Genomic DNA, 17,001 nt, shown 5'->3' on the forward strand with positions numbered 1-17,001 from the left:
AAGCTCTTCTGGTGATCTGTGGTTTTCCCTTCCATGTTTCTGTGTGATGGAAAGCAGGGAATAAATATGGAGATCTCAGATACGGGTATATCTACTGTTGATCAAGCACACTCTATCACTTTATTTTTTCTCTTTTATTTTTGTTGTTGTGGTTTTTCAATAACATTTGCTGTTTTTTCTTTATACATGTTATAGCTCTAAAAGTGTATATTTTTAAAGTTGTGAAACTGTTCTACAATGTTCGCTAGAAATAAAAGAAAGGCTTTATAGATTTATGCGGGACGAGTGCAATTCCATTTTTTGCATCTTACTCAAACCAACACAAGAATAAAAAACAATGCATGATTAAGACATTCTGATTTTATCAAATAGTACAAAAATGTTCACAAGTCACACATGTGTGCATTGACAATAAGCATGTTATATTATAACCTCATGTTTACATTGTTATCTGAAATAACTTAATCAAGTCGTACAAAAAGACCAAAATCATTTGTGTAGAATTCTGTCAGTATCCTCATTATAGTTAGAATAAAGACTTTGCTTGATAGTCACAAAAAATCCCCATTTTGTTAGATGATGAAAGGTTTCTGCTGTGATAAAGCGTGGCTATGCATGGCTTTGCATACAGCTCCTTTGTGAGGGTGAAGGCTTCATCTCCACACTCTTAGACGGATCGTGTCTCTCTATACACTCCACAGCAAACAGAGGAATCACCTGCACACAGAGACAGACGGAGAAATTTCACTCATTCCATCACGCCCTCCGCTGGTAAGTCAAAGAACTGCTGTGTGAAAACACACACAAGACATCAACCAATCGCTGCTCTGATGTTTCATGGTCAGCTCACTGAATCATAACATCTGATGGGTTGAAATTAGGAGATCTTCCTACCTCGCTAACTCAGTTAGCTGGATTTGATAGTTGACGATTTCACATGGTCTTGGATTGTTCGGTTCTTCGACGCTCATCCTGGACTTGTTGTTTTAGCAACAGGTCCGTTATCTTAAACCTGCTCAGGAGCAGGCTTACATCATATAAACAGGATTTGATCGCGGCCATGACGCAGTCAAGTCGGCTTCATTCATACAAAAGCATCTTGTTGCGTAAGGTAAAGGATTAAAAAAAGAGCTTGGCGAAGTGAACACGTAATTAACGCAATGTTTTGCTTTAAGAACAATATTTATTATAATATAATATATACAGAACAATTTTAATTTACTCTGTCTTAGGTGAGGACCGAAATAAATGAATAAATAAAATATATTTTAGGAGATATTTGCCATATTCATTTGTTTGACCTTCATATCAAATACATATAAGCACAGACAGTGTATACGTATATATAGAGTATAAATGCAGTCTGTCTTGCCATTTGCAAATTTGCAATCTTAAGATCCCAGTTTGTAACATTGTTTTTCCAATAAATATTATATAAGAGAACTAAAGATTATGCAGTCATGATCATGTCAATGAGCACTGTATGTGTTTTTCATTCTTGACAAATGTAATAGACTGCAAAATAGGCCTCTGAGGCCTCAGATTATTTTCTAAATGATAATATTTGCAGGAAATAATAATTGTAATATTATTAGTAAATCTTTTGGACGGTGTGTGACCTAATATGCACCTACAGTATAACCAGCAATGAAGCAAAATGACCTGAATCTGCTCAAATCAACAATCTTCAATCACATTTATGATGAGACTGTTTGAAGACACCATTCCCTGACCCAAACCTATTACACTGCAGCTCAAGTTAGGACAGAATCATGAAATGACCTTTGGGCAACTAATAGGAATGAAGGATTTCAGTGTATTTAAAGTCAAAGGTGTGAACCTGACAGGGCCTGTACACATCATCAGAAAATTAGGAGACCTGTGATGGAGATGCAGCCTGATGATGATGTCCTAACCACTACACTTAAACCACTAGACTGATGTTTCTTTTGGATACCATTGAAAAACATAACAGACATGCTTATGCCCACGCCCATTTTAGTTTTTATTTTCATGGATAATAGGGAAACACAAGTGACATCTTTTACCAGCAATAAGAAATGTTAGTTCGGTAAAGAACACATAGTTTTAAAATGTTCAATCTTTTTAAAACGAAATGTCTAGCTTTGTCAAGGTCTTAATAAGCTCAATGCATTAAAGTTTTTGCATTTTTTGCATGTATTCAACCTTTAAAGACTTTAAAGTTTACGAGTCTTTTGTGGAGAGAAGTCAATATTTCACAATACATTAAAAGCAGTAATATAGCACAATAAAATCATATTTTCCTCATCTCTGTACCACATTTCCGTGCTTACTAAGCAGATGAATGACTTTCAGATGATGTGGACTCCTGCAACTGCTACTGAGTTTAAGAAAGTTTAAGAAATTTTATTGAAATTGACCGTCGTCTGACACTTTCCTCAGTATCCTATGTAGTGAACACTAATGGGTATAAAACACTTTATTTTGTTTGGAAAAACACCATCTAATTGCAAAAACAAAACAAAAAAAGAGAATGTATTAAAACAAAGAACTAAAAATTTATTTATGAAAGTAATCTTTTTGTGCATCGTTTGAAGTGTTCCTGACAAGGTTTTAAAATTAAGAAAAACGGACGAACTATGTCTTTTGACGTAAAAACCAGCCAATAGCAGTGTTGCTGATCACTGGTTCTTCTATCAATATATGCTGCCTTTCCAAACAGCGCGTGAGCATGCAATGATCCCAGACAATTTAAAACCTGTCGTTTCCATAACAACATGCGAGGAACGTGATAGATCAAAAAGGTTCAAGCTCGATAAAATGGCGCTCGAAACGCATGTTGGAGGATAGATTTGTCTAAAAGGAAGTTTAATTTTCACATTCAAGAACTTCTAATTGCATATCTATTGAGAAATTAGTATTGTAGTTTTGAAATATGTGATTAGTTAGGTTAGGGGTTCTCTGTTTATAATTCAAATAGACTTCCATTTCTCTGGGCTGCCTTCGTGCGTGAAGTCATGGCGTTCAGCTGCTATTTGTAACCAAACGATGCAAGCGGGGTTTTTTACTAAAAAACAATTTTGTCAACTTTTTCTTGTCAAAAAAGTGCTAACGCTAACACTAACACGGCGAGATGATGTCACAAATATGTAAATTTAGTTTGTTCCAAAATTCAAGATAAAGGGGAAATGATAGTGCATAATAACTACAACAGTCGGAATCTAAAGAAGATTTAGTGAAAATAAAAAATGTTGATTACAGCATTACACTTTGATCTGCACCAGAGGTGTCCATTACATCAATCACAGTTCAGCGTATGAAAATACTGAAAGTCATCGCCTGATTGGGCAGCGATGCAGCCTGTATCATAGACTGATAGCTGACGCTCATCATGGACATGTGTGATGTCTGTTTTTCTAACGGGAAACATGCTCCAAACCACACTGGCTAAGTGAGACTTTTAGGATTTGTAAAACCTTTCACATTCTAAGTTCTATGTGATGCTTTCATGTAGCTCAGTGGTCAGAGCGTGGCGTTCAAGGTCATGGGTTTGATCGCAGGGATTGCACATACTCAGAAACAATTGTATAGTATAATGCAATCTAAGTCGCTTTGGATAAAAGCGTCTGCGAAATACATATATGTAAATGATAATAGAAACATTTAGCAAAATTCAAAATTATCCAGGTTTTGTTGCACATATGTACTTCACATATTATATGCCATGGTTTTTTTTAGGGTTTCAAATATGGCTGAACAATCATGGTTAAGAAGATAATTCCAATTATTTACGTTCATTAATCATGTTGAATCTATCAGTTTAGTACTTTACGCTTGACGTTACAATCTGCCGCTGTTACACTTCCGCAACACTTTGGTTGCCCACAGGTTAAAGCAGTTGATCCTGATCTGTTGAGTACAGAAACACTTGAACACTTACCTGTGCAGTGATGAGCTTCTTGCTCTTTGGTTGACTGCTGTCAGGGAACTCCTCTCCAAAGCACAGGTCCACCACATATCGCGGCTCGGGCCCCGTGCCCTGCCAGTGATTTTGTAACTCTGCAGAGAACGCATGTAGCCAAGATTGTGAGTGGCCATGGAAAATCACCCAAAAGAATTCCGCTATAAAACACAGACGCCCCTGCACTTCTGCACCTTGTGAAAAGACGTTCATATCTAGCAGCTTGCAGGTCCTCTCTCTCTCTAGCTTGTTGGGTTTCTCTCTGTGTTCGGCCAGCGGACCGTCCCAGTACACCCGGCCCTGGCAGAAGCGTTTGATGAAGACGCCGTCGGGAGCAACCCACACCAGCACACCCTTCTCCAGGTGGGGCAGCAGACGGCTCATTGCCTCCGTGATGCCTGGGGACAGGGACACAATGTCCGGACCAGGGAAGAAGACTTTCTTGGCTTGACACGGCCCATAGATGCGCTCGTTTCCAAGTGGAGCACAGCCCTGCAGGATAAAGCAGCCGTCTGGAGATGCAGATACGGTGCTGTGCACCATTTCACCGTGATAAAACAGACGCACCTCCAGACGACAGTCTGCAAACACACACAACACAAATCCAAATCCTGAATCACTGTCCAAATCACTTTTGGCCACCAGTATACACTAAATATAAACACTTTTAGGGCACATCATACGCTAGACTATACATCTAAATTCAAAACAATTATTCTGATGGACTGACTTCTGTGCATATGTACAACCAGATTTTTTTCTACCTCTGGAAGGACAATGAAGATTTACCAAAAAATGCCCCTTGCTTTTATCATGTAAACCAGTGGTGTCAAACTCAAGTCCTCTGCACAGTTTAGATCCGACTGTTTCTAGAGCTGAGGCCATGGGCGTCGCTAGCACTATTTATTGTCCCGATTGTTTGTAATTTAGCCCTAAATGTTTTGGCCTGGAAATATAATAATAGGAATTAAGTAACTGGACTTTCAAAATTGCCTGCTGACGCTGTATACACGATGCTGATTGATCTCCCACACACGTCGAATCTGACACACACACAGGGATGCACATACACACACCACGTGACTGATTTCAACCTATCCCTAGAACATCACCATGTACAGTGCCTTGCGAATTCGTATTCGGGTGTATTCGGCCCCCTTGAACTTTGCGACCTTTTGCCACAATTCAGGCTTCAAACATAAAGATATGAAACTGTAATTTTTTGTGAAGAATCAACAACAAGTGGGACACAATCATGAAGTGGAACGAAATTTATTGGATATTTCAAAATTTTTTAACAAATAAAAAATTGAAAAATTGGTCGTGCAAAATTATTCAGCCCCCTTAAGTTAACACTTTGTAGCGCCACCTTTTGCTGCGATTACAGCTGTAAGTCGCTTGTGGTAAGTCTCTATCAGTTTTGCACATCGAGAGACTGAAATTTTTTCCCATTCCTCCTTGCAAAACAGCTCGAGCTCAGTGAGGTTGGTTGGAGAGCATTTGTGAACAGCAGTTTTCAGTTCTTTCCACAGATTCTCGATTGGATTCAGGTCTGGACTTTGACTTGGCCATTCTAACACCTGGATATGTTTATTTGTGAACCATTCCATTGTAGATTTTGCTTTATGTTTTGGATCATTGTCTTGTTGGAAGACAAATCTCCGTCCCGGTCTCAGGTCTTTTGCAGACTCCATCAGGTTTTCTCCCAGAATGGTCCTGTATTTGGCTCCATCCATCTTCCCATCAATTTTAACCATCTTCCCTGTCCCTGCTGAAGAAAAGCAGGCCCAAACCATGATGCTGCCACCACCATGTTTAACAGTGGGGATGGTGTGTTCAGGGTGATGAGCTGTGTTGCTTTTACGCCAAACATAACGTTTTGCATTGTTGCCAAAAAGTTCGATTTTGATTTCATCTGACCAGAGCACCTTCTTACACATGTTTGGTGTGTCTCCCAGGTGGCTTGTGGCAAACTTTAAACGACACTTTTTATGGATATCTTAATCAAATCCGGCTTTAAACTTCTCCAGAACAGTATCTCGGACCTGCCTGGTGTGTTCCTTGTTCTTCATGATGCTCTCTGCACTTTAAACGGACCTCTGAGACTATCACAGTGCAGGTGCATTTATACGGAGACTTGATTACACACAGGTGGATTCTATTTATCGTCATTTAGGTTAACATTGGATCATTCAGAGATCCTCACTGAACTTCTGGAGAGAGTTTGCTGCACTGAAAGTAAAGTTTTTTATTTGTTAAAAAAGTTTGAAATATCCAATAAATTTCGTTCCACTTCATGATTGTGTCCCACTTGTTGTTGATTCTTCACAAAAAATTACAGTTTCATATCTTTATGTTTGAAGCCTGAAATGTTGCAAAAGGTGTTGGTCTGAGCAGCCAGCAACAGAACAGTTCGTAAGCTTTGCTACTTTTGCCATGGTGTTGCGAAAACAACAATGGCGGCGGCGCAATGGGTGGACACGTTCAGAACAAGATGCTGAAATATTATAATAAGAATGGCTGCTTACGTCATTAATAGAGCGATTTCTGAAGCGCTCGTTTTCTCACAGGCTTGCAGAGATAGGGTCTCATAAAAAAAGTGAATGATTTGTCTTTTTTCACGTTTAGGGTTAGGGTTAGGGTGAGACCCGATTTTTGCGTTTAAACTAGGGATGCACCGATCCGATACTCTGGATCGGAATTGGGGCCGATCCGGATGTTTTTTGCTGGATCGGGTATCGGACTGACGGGTTCTCTTCAGTCCGATCCGTTGCGATACCCGTGGAAGTTACTCTAAAGCTTCATAAGGGACTATCTATCAGGAAATTACCATAAACTGTGTCATGCACTGTATTCGTTGTCATGTATTTTGATAGCTTTGAAACCAATATAACATAATTAAAAAACTCTGACCTCCGCTGGTGCGGTCATCTGTCAATCTCAATCCAGCATGCGTGTGTCCGGGAACAGTCAGGACGTTACTCTTTCCAAAGTTTTTAATATTCTTCCTAATCACTAGATAATAGATTGTGGTTTTGTTTAAAATGCATTTAGCCGGAGACTGTACTCGCTGAGTGTAACGTTATTAGATTCAAGCACTGGAAGCGGTCTATGTTATGCGTCATTCATACATAACTTTAAACTTTAGGATGGATTCAATGTTCTATGATTTAAACACATAACATATCTCTTTTCTCTTTGTGTTATAACTGTTTTGAACTTGGGAAGCAAAGATCCCCGCGACATCAGGATCATCACTATCCGGGATGCTCGTGAGTGAAGCGGGTGCATTAAGCGCATCATTCTGCGTCCAATGCGCATGACTTTAAATAACGTAGAAGCGAATGTATTAAGCGCATCATTTTGTGTCCAGGATGTGCATGAGCGAGTTTGGAGACTTTTATATTGTGATAGCTTTGTGCAATAAACAGAGATTTATTTGTTAAACATTTTGTAAGTATCTGTGCTTAATGAGACCACATTTTGTTTTGTATGTATTTTTAAGTTAAATAAAGCACTAAATAACATTTAAAAAAATCATACTTTTAAGTAAAAATACTTAAGTGAAGGAAAATGGTAGATTTTAATGTACTCATGGATTTAAAGTAAAAAAAAAAAAAATGTATGGACTGTAGTGGAGTAAATATGCTGTGCTTCATACTGTAGGAAAGTATTTTTTGTCCAAAGTTCTCTGATAAAGTACATATATTTTAAAATGTACTTGAAAGTAAACATTCTTAACTATCCACCTCTGGCAATAAAAGTTAAAATATTCAAGTCTACTTTGATCATGAAAAACAATGCTAGTATCGGATCAGAATCGGTATCGGCCGATACACAGAATTCAGGTATCGGAATCGGATCGGAAAGGAAAAAGTAGGATCGGTGCATCCCTAAGTTTAAACATGGAAAAAGATTTTCATGAAATCACCCCTTTAAAGTGATATCAGCTCAGTCACACCAGCAGTTATTAGGTTTGTGTTTACTTAAAAATTTGCTTCAAAACCTTTCATTTTTAAGTGTTAGGTTAAGCATGATCAATTATAGTTATTAAGTATTTCTATTCATATAAATACCTTTAGTACTTAAGTAATTAAAGTTGTAAAAAACATTACAAATATTTACACAATCTACAAACAAGGAAACTCCTTAAGGAACTGACTGTTAATTTCACGCATTATTATCGCACAGCTCATAAACATGAAAGCACTAACGCATTACAAACATTATCATATGCTTTTTTTGCACAAGTCAAGTCTAGACAATACTCTGTGATGATTCCACCAACAAGGAACAATACAGGAAAATATATGGATAAAAGAATAATAAAGAAATGTGTTCATGCAAAGCATATTTTCCTTGAGAAGAATAAATTTAAACGTATGTGATTATTTTGTGTTTGCTAATAAACTATATTCCATAAAATAGTTCATGCAAAGCATATTTTCTAGGGGTGGGAGAAAACATTATTCACATATGAATCTCAATTCAGTCTTCTAGTGATTCAAATCGATTCACAAATTGAAAAAACATTGATTTTAAATGTTATAAGTAAATATAATATTGTGATGTCATCGGAACAAAAAAGGCATCCGGTCCAGTTAGAAAGCGCACACCTTACGCAGAGATAACGGAGCATAAACGAGCCGTAGAGAAAACCAGCCCTGTTGTACTAAACTTCGATTTATACACTTGTTTATATGTCTGACTACAGAAAATGGGAATGATAATGGCTTTATTGGGCACTCAGTTGTATTAAAATACAATATGTGACAGTTCAAAGCGAAAGTGCCAACACTAGTTTGACTGTGAGCGCAAATGCGACGTAATGACGTTTTCTGTGTGCTAATTAGTATGTCCAGAATCGATACTGAATCGATCATAAGGTACCAAACATTTACATTTAGGCATTTGGCAGACGCTTTTATCCAAAGCGACTAACATTGCTTTGTCCTATAGATTTTACATAGGTATTTGCAGTCCCCTGGGATCGAAGCCACAACCTCGCATTGTTAACGCAATGCTCTTACCACTGAGCTACAGGAAAGCTATTCCCAACCCAGATATTCTCCTGGAACGAATACCACTTACAACCTAATCTAAACTCCCTACATTAGCCCCAATGTTTTAGGCTCAGCCCCTGATGGTTTTGTATCCTTGATACGCCCCTGGCTGAGGCCCTCCAGGAATTGAGTTTGACACCCCTGATGTAAACTGTATCATGCAAATATTTGAAAGTGTGTGAATCTGAACAGCGACAAGATGGCTTGTTCTCTCACCAGACAAGGGCACTTGAGATAGATATGTTGAAGGAACACACTGAGAATGGCCTTTGGAGTCTATTCCGGGCGTACAGGCATACGACAGGCCGTTGGCTGTTCTCTCTGCACACACACACACACACACACAAAGTAAAAGTGAAACGTTTGCCTTGCGTGGCTATGTGATTTTTACACGTTATACACATTAGTGTGTGACCTCAAAGAAAGACTAACCCGACCATTCTCTGTTTGACTCGCCCAGTGAGCTGACCTGCTGAAGGTGAGGAATAAAGCAAAAGAATCATGAACAGAAAACACCTTCAGCTTCTGAAATGTGTCCAAGGTGCGAAAGTGAAACTGAATGAAGAGTGAACTTGGGGATTTCCACAAGACTTGTCATGTGACTGTACCTGCATCAGCAGATGTGTTTGTCTCAGAGCCCCGTCCTCTATTACCTCCTCATCTACACACATTTCTAAAGTAGGGAAAGATCAAGCTCATATTGACTTAACAAGTTAAATGTTTAAAATCCAAACAAGTGTTTGCAAAAAACAACATTTAGCAATGTACTTTTGAATATAATGTTTACTTCCCAACTAACTCATTTTTTTGTCGGATGTGTATTCTAAGGCAACAGAGGCTTAAAACTGAAATGTGCATACATGTGTTCAGATGAATTTAAAGCTCTACCTGCCCCTCGTCCAGTGTCGTCCAGGATCCGGTAAACCTTGAAGGGTTCAGAGATGTCCAGCTGACTGCGTTCTGGAACCTCCTTGAAATCTGTGCTCTTGTTGAGGGCACAACGCAAACGGGTTTTCCACGTGGAAGGATCTGCTTTGTCCTTGCCCTCCTGAAATTTACCTTTGTACATGGCCCATGCCTGAGACACAGTTCAATAGTTTAATGAATGTGCAATCAGCTAGTGATGGAACATCTGGACAGAGAGAGATAGAGAAATAGAGAGATAGAGAAATAGAGAGAGAGAGAGAGAGAGAGAGAGAGAGAGAGATGCACCTTAAAGAGCGCCGCGTCTTGGTTCTGTCTGTAGTCCTGTTTGGCAGCATGCTTCCAGGGAATTTTGAACATGCTCTTCTCATGGTTTTCCCAGCTCAGTCCGGGGTATTTCCCACTGTCTATCTGAGCTATGAGCCATTCTCTCAGTCTCATGTGTTTGGACAGGTCTTCCATCGCTCTAAAACACCGTCGGATGACATAAATTCACATATACCGCAGCACAGGGTAGAAGAAATGAAAGCTTAGACCAACTCGCAGCCGAATGTCATCACGTTTAAAAGCGAAAGTAAAGTATGAATCGAAACACTTTCGGTTTCCTGTTGAAAGCGTCGTGTTGTCGTCGTCGATTGTGTTTGTGTCAGTTCACGACTCATGTGCTGCATTACACAAAGTGCTCCGGGGATTTCCACTGCTCAACATGCTTGCCTTAGCAGGCACTGAATAATAATAGGAAATAGGAAATGCAGAAATCGTGAAGGTATCGTTTCATATATTACACGGCTCTGTGTGGAATATGTCGGGACATAGCTACTAAAACCCTTAACGCGAAAAACGCGTAACGTGGCTTAACGTTCCCAAAAGATGACCAGTGAAACCTTCCTAGCTGCTGTCAAAAGACTGAGTTCTTCTTTTACAGATAAAGTGAATGATTGTACGTTAAGCGTTTTCTCCATAGAAGTTCATTATACGTGGCTTATTGCAAGAAGTGATATTAAAAGAAGAAATTTACTCGAGCTGAGTTTCATTGCCAAATAAAACCATCATAAGAAAACGACTGAACCTGGCTTTAAGCAGTGACAAACTTATGTTTTGTATGAAAAGATTTTTTAATAATTAGATTTTACCTGGTCACTGTTAATTGCGTTATGTTAAGCCACGTTAAGCTGTTTATAATGGACTTCTATGGGGGAGAAAACGCTAAACGTACAATTATTCACGTCATCTCTGTGATTTGGTGGGCTCATATATCATTTTTCAAGGTTTTATCCGCCGTTTGTGAATAATGGAGGCTGTTTTTGTGTGTTTTGGCATCATTTCGGGTGCTGGGTGATATACATAAGTTAACGGGAGTCTCACGTTTGTTTATTTCTCATGGAAACTCGATCACTCGGTCTCAAATGCTGACAGTTATATATCATTACACACCATACAACTATAGGCTGTAAAAACTATAAAATACTAAGAAATAAGTCAGTAAATTCGAGTGAAATCACAGGCTTCTTTTATCCCGTACGAATGCGCTGCATTAAATACAGATGTTAGGAGGTCATAAAGATGTTAGGAGGTCCCCAGACAATACTAATCCTGTTCCAATAGGGATTTACAAATAAATGTAAGTACTGATTTACTAGAAATGACTACCAGATCCACATGTTATCATCCATGGCGGTATACTGCTATATAAATATTTGGATGATATATATATATCTGCACTTGCTAATTGCACTTCTGGTTAGACCTAAACTACATTTCGTTACACTGTACCTGTATATGTGTAATGACAATAAAGTTGAATCTAAAAAAAAAAAAAAATATATATATATATATATATATATAATAAATATATAAATATAAATATATATATAGATGCATATGTCCCTTTCATAGAGTAACTAGGCTATGTTTTGTGGGTAAAATGTAGAAATGTTTTTTTAACCCTAGTAAAACCATTGTTAATTTTCGTAAGGGCTTGAATGCATTAAAATGATGATGACTCAAACAAACCAGCAGATAGAGACATTTCACTGCCAATAATTCCCCCCACTCATGAAGCACGTGACCTAATAGTCTATTTGATGACATATGTTTAAACTCATATTGAAAACTTCAAAAACATTTTATTTGACCGATTTGACAAATCAGGATCTCTTCTGAAACATTTATGGAGACATTTGTAAACTTGCTGACTCTTTTTTTAAGATAAATATCTGATAAGAATAGGTAATGGATGATGGGGAAGAATATGACGAATAGGTAACAGATGTCATTTTAGCACTCAGAAGTTTGCTTGTGGAAGCCCCATTTGTGCCCTCATGCAGTCTTAAATTCATACTTAGAATGACAGTACACCCAAAAATTACAATTTTTTTATCATTTACTCGCTGAAAAAACGTTTTTGTTTTGAACTGGATTTGGATTTGTTGAACAGCTACAGAATGCCCGATCAAAAACATTGTCTAACACCAGAGTATAGTTGTTGGCCTTGACTGTAAAGATGTTTGTGCAGTAGCGGCTGGTGTTAAAAATTTGGGGCCCGAACAGCAGGACTGTAAATAGCCATTTTATCAGGTAAAGATGTATCATTACTGCTTATCTAAAATATTGAAAATGTGGCCTAGAATGGCCTGACCCTGACTCCCACAGAGCGCCTGAGATCAAGTCAAATTTAAATTTGTGGTTAAGGCAAATCTTTAATTCAGTGAGATTGTTATTCGCGTCGGGCAGTGGAGAATCCAACAGACATCTGGATTTACGGCAGCGCGCCTCCCTCCCGCAGGGAGGTCACTTAGGCCCTGCGAACTTCAAACACCTGGGCTAGACCCGAAACTCCAACCTTAAACAACGCTTTCCTGTACCTTGGCGTTAACAGCAACAAGGTCGTGGGTCTGATCCCAGAGATTCCATATACTTAGAAACAAATGTATAGGATAATGCAATGTAAGTCGTTTTGGAGAAAAGCATCTGCCAAATGCATAAATGTAAATGGGTTAGCTTTTAAGGAGGGTTTGCAACAGGTGATTTACTGGAATATCAGCTCTGAATAGGGAGGTACTAGGTTTGGAAGAAGGTCCGCCTCTGGTGCCAGCTGCCTGAATTTCTGGAAGGCAAAACGAGAGAGAAGTCAACTATTTGGATCTTCGGACCCGAGAATGTGCTTTGCTGCTATGATCGTTCGATTGCCAGCTGAAATCCAAATCAGGTGTCTTAGCAATGGGGTTAGTGCAACGGAAGGAGAATGGCCTTGCTGGCTCCTATTGTGTTGGTCTCTTTTTGACACACTAAATGAAGAACCGATACCACATTCCGCTTATGTCATTTATTGTCCGTTGTCCAACTTAAATCATTAACTAATAAATGAAATAAAGTAAAGAAAATTATACATCTGGAATCACATCCAAATGCAACTAACAGCGCTTGCCTCTATGATTGATGCATTTGCTGCGGTCAAAAATTTGTCAAAAACTTGCACACCTTTAAAACCTAAGCACCCTCCATTGGTGGAAACTAAAATTACAACAAAGAATGGCTCCCACAGGAACCGAATGAGTAAAGGATTTTGCAAGTTATATGGTGGCTCGCTATGATGTTGTAGAGCAAATACCTGCAAGTTCGAGTTGAAAATGTGAGATGTGAATTTCAGCTGGTCGTCAAACATTATCCCCAGGACTTGGTGGATGTTATAGTTAAGGATCAGAGCTGAACGGTTAGGTGGTATTCAGTTTTTCGGGTGGGTTGGTATAACATTTACAGTTATGTATTTGGCTGACACTTTTATCCAAAGTGACTTCCACTGCGTAATCCTATTCATTTGTTTCTAAAGATGTGCAATCCCCTAGGGGAAAAAGGACAGATGACAAGGATCTAACCCTTGCCTGCTGTAGGTTTCCGACAAGAACCTTTATTAATGCAAAGTACCACAGCACTTGTTAAAAGATCTTACTGGTCCATACCTGCCTATGACGTATCACTTTGCAATTTACTGTTTTGAAACACGTACTTCAGACCTAGTCATGCTGAGGCGTTCCCCTTGAGTTGCCATGGTGACACAGCATCTTGTTCCCTTCTCAGGGAACCAGGGACATTCTATGTTGCTGAATGGAATTGTTTACAATATTAACATAACTGAACTAAATCCATTTTAAACAAGCCAAGCTTTTTAGAAGATTAATGAAAAAAGTCAAGTATCTCATCTGTTTAAAAATAATGAAGCATTTCAATTCAGACCATTAAAATCCTTTGGCCAAAAATATTCAGTGCATGTATGCTGAGTCACTCTTACTGTAACTTAATAGGCCATTTACAGGAAGGGGCGGGGCCTGAGAGAGACGTACTCTACTGTGTGTACAGGCAAGATTTACAACTAAACATAATGTTAAAAGAAGTAATGACAGAAAAGATTTCCCTCATTGCCACAAATGCCAATATTGACCTCCCTGTGAACATTTGCTGGCTGGACCACCACTAAACTTCACAAGATTAAATATTAGATTTCATTTTGGTTCTTATATCAATTTCATTTGTTTTTACTAATTACCAGACATGGTAATATGACACTGTACAGTAGATTGATTGCATCGTCTAGCTGAATGTTGTTTTTTTACCGTAGGAAAAAGACAAATATACATACAGAAGAGAAAGTCTGATAGCTCAGAGTTAGGGCATTTAAACTCAGTTTCAGATCCAGAGACCAGAGCAGAGATATCATGCCACGCAGCTCCGTTTGATGGTCAGCACATGTGTGTTGTCACCATGACAAAAGCTACATCCATCACCCACCCCCCTAACACACACACACAGAGACCCTCCCCATCTGCTCCTGATGGTCTTCACCGGTACCATCGCTCAGACTGAGGGGGGGGGGGGTGCAGCTCTCTTGTTAACAGTGCCTTTTACATAAGAATGTTTTTGCTTTGCAGAAAACAAAATACTTTGATGTGGTGTCAGTAGATCAAGAAAGAAGGAATTTCCTAAATATGTGGAAATCATGTATTGCTGCATTCTAGTCTAGTCTAGTGCATAATGGTTTATTCTCCTGACTGTCATCCAATGTAGTTGTTTTTTTAATGAGAATGAGATTTTGTTTAATGTGGATGATGAAGATACAGTGACACTTTCGATTGGTTTTGAGGTGGAATATGATCAGCATATGGATGTGAAGAGCTGAAGGTATCTTTCTCTGTGTGAGGGATATATTGATTATTAAAAAGCGAGAACCTCTCCATTGTGGCTTAGGCAAGAGAAAGAAAGGGAGGGGTAGGGAGTTACTGAAAGAAAGAGAAAGAGATGATGTCATCTCTACATAGCAGCCAATCAGAGGAGCCAGAGGGGGGAGAGGGAGGAGAGGGCAGACTGCTGGTGAGAGAGGCAGAAAGGGTGTGTTCTTCCTACACTGCAGCATCCATGAGGGGTTCATCCATTGGGTGGCATGAACAGAGAGAAAGGCAGAGAAGAAACACAAAATAAGGCGTGTCACTATACTGAACGAAGGAGAGGAACTGGATTCTGCCCAAGACCTTCACAAGATCCTCAAAGGTAAGATCTATAGGGAGCCTTCGGTCATTTGGTCACAGACTGTCTCACAGCAGAAGTCTGTATGTTTTCTTTGGGCGTGTGCGTTAGTGATTGTGTGTGAGTGAGATACCTTAGTGATGATCAGGTGTCGAGGAAAGATTGTGTGGCCTTGTGTGTGACAGTGCATTGCAACTAAGAGAATATTCATTCAAAAACCTACAAGAAAATGACTAAAGAAACTAGCAGGTCTAATTACAGGTCACAATTCATCTGGGTGTTTACTTTTCATCGAAAGACAATATAAATATATAAAAATGATGAAAAAACTCATGTCTATGTGAAATGAATGAATCAGTTTTGACCTGGTGGGTAACCTCAATGTTCTTAAGGCTGTGATTTATGCATGTGTGTGTGTGTTTGTGTGTGTGTGTGTGTGTGAGTGTGTGTGCACCTTATGGTATAGGGATAAAATGTGTTTTTTGGTCCCCATGAGGAAACAAGCTTATAAATAATACAGAATTGACGATCATGAAAATGTAAAAGAGCTTTTAGTTTTGTGTGATTGTTAGGTTAGGGGGTGGGAATATGATATACAGTTTGTACAATATAAAAACCATTATGTCTATGGAAATTTCCCCATAAAACATGGAAATCCAAAATGTGTGCATGTGTGTGGACTTGGTTTTTTTATGTTAGTGGGGACCTAAACCTGAATGCACACCAACTCATGGGGACCCGTGTCAGTGTTGGGATCAAAATTGAGGTCCCCACGGGCACAAAATCTTATTAATTGTACAGAACAATCATTTTTGAATTTATTCTACCATCTTTAGGGGTTAGGGTTAGAGGATAAAATATACAGTTTGTAGAGTATACATTTCAATTCCCTTATGGACAGTTCTTCACAGAGATAATAAAACATACATGTGTGTGTGTGTGTGTGTGTGTGCGTGTGTGAGTGCGTGGGTGTGCGTGTGTGTGTGTCAGGCTTGCATGTACTTATTAGCAATTTTTCCTTACTTCCTGCGAGTGTGTGATATCAGATAATCAGATGTCAAAGAAAGACTTCTGTAGACTTCAGCTATGATGTCATGGAAGGTAAAACACTGTATAGGAAGGAAGTGGTCCTGTGCTGATAGGCTCAGAGGAGAGATGTCATTCTGTGATATGTTGTCTCATGCTATGTGGAGAGATCTGGCTAAAATCTCACACTCTTTCTCTCAGGAGTGTTAGTGTACAATCTATGATCTATTCACTTTCTAAGCTCCTTTAGAACCTCTCTTAACCTGTTTCAATGTAACATGCATAGTTTATTATACCTGTTACGGCTTCCCATAATACTAACCAACAATCTGGTCTATATTAACATGTTTCTATAATATTTGTAACGATTTATACATATTATACAGATATTATTAGACACACAAGGCCTATAATAACAGTATTGGAATATAGTCATTACATTTTTATATTTGACATCATACAAAACGTTCTATTATAGAAACACATGAAATTTTAGCATGTGTATTAAATGATCAGAGCAAGATTGGC

The 17,001-nt window shown here is 38.7% G+C and overlaps 2 protein-coding genes across 5 annotated transcripts in view; one reads left to right on the forward strand and one right to left on the reverse strand.

Annotated features, from left to right (window-relative positions):
* Positions 1-340: 340 nt before the first annotated feature.
* On the reverse strand, positions 341-10,620 carry irf10 (interferon regulatory factor 10). 2 transcript variants are annotated; one of them, XM_056733102.1, is made up of 8 exons: positions 10,219-10,620; positions 9,895-10,084; positions 9,615-9,679; positions 9,439-9,475; positions 9,223-9,327; positions 4,138-4,524; positions 3,923-4,041; positions 341-717 (listed from the first exon to the last, which is right to left on the reverse strand). In XM_056733102.1, exons 1-8 carry the CDS (start codon positions 10,390-10,392, stop codon positions 610-612), a joined length of 1,185 nt encoding a protein of 394 aa, XP_056589080.1. In that variant the 5' UTR covers positions 10,393-10,620; the 3' UTR covers positions 341-609. The 2 variants fall into 2 exon arrangements, with proteins under 2 accessions (XP_056589080.1, XP_056589079.1); XM_056733101.1 differs by having other exon boundaries at positions 9,439-9,478; positions 10,219-10,619.
* A 4,614-nt stretch (positions 10,621-15,234) lies between these two features.
* l1camb (L1 cell adhesion molecule, paralog b) overlaps positions 15,235-17,001 on the forward strand; it is a 58,610-nt gene continuing 56,843 nt past the window's right edge. Inside the window, exon 1 of one of the 3 annotated variants that reach the window (XM_056732181.1) lies at positions 15,235-15,471. The gene's annotated coding sequence lies outside the window, so the exon portion shown is untranslated. The remainder of the gene's footprint in view (positions 15,472-17,001) is intronic. The other 2 variants (XM_056732180.1, XM_056732182.1) reach the window with 2 other exon arrangements.

The sequence above is a fragment of the Triplophysa dalaica genome, chromosome 20 (genome assembly GCF_015846415.1).
Source record: "Triplophysa dalaica isolate WHDGS20190420 chromosome 20, ASM1584641v1, whole genome shotgun sequence".
Classification (NCBI taxonomy): domain Eukaryota; kingdom Metazoa; phylum Chordata; class Actinopteri; order Cypriniformes; family Nemacheilidae; genus Triplophysa; species Triplophysa dalaica.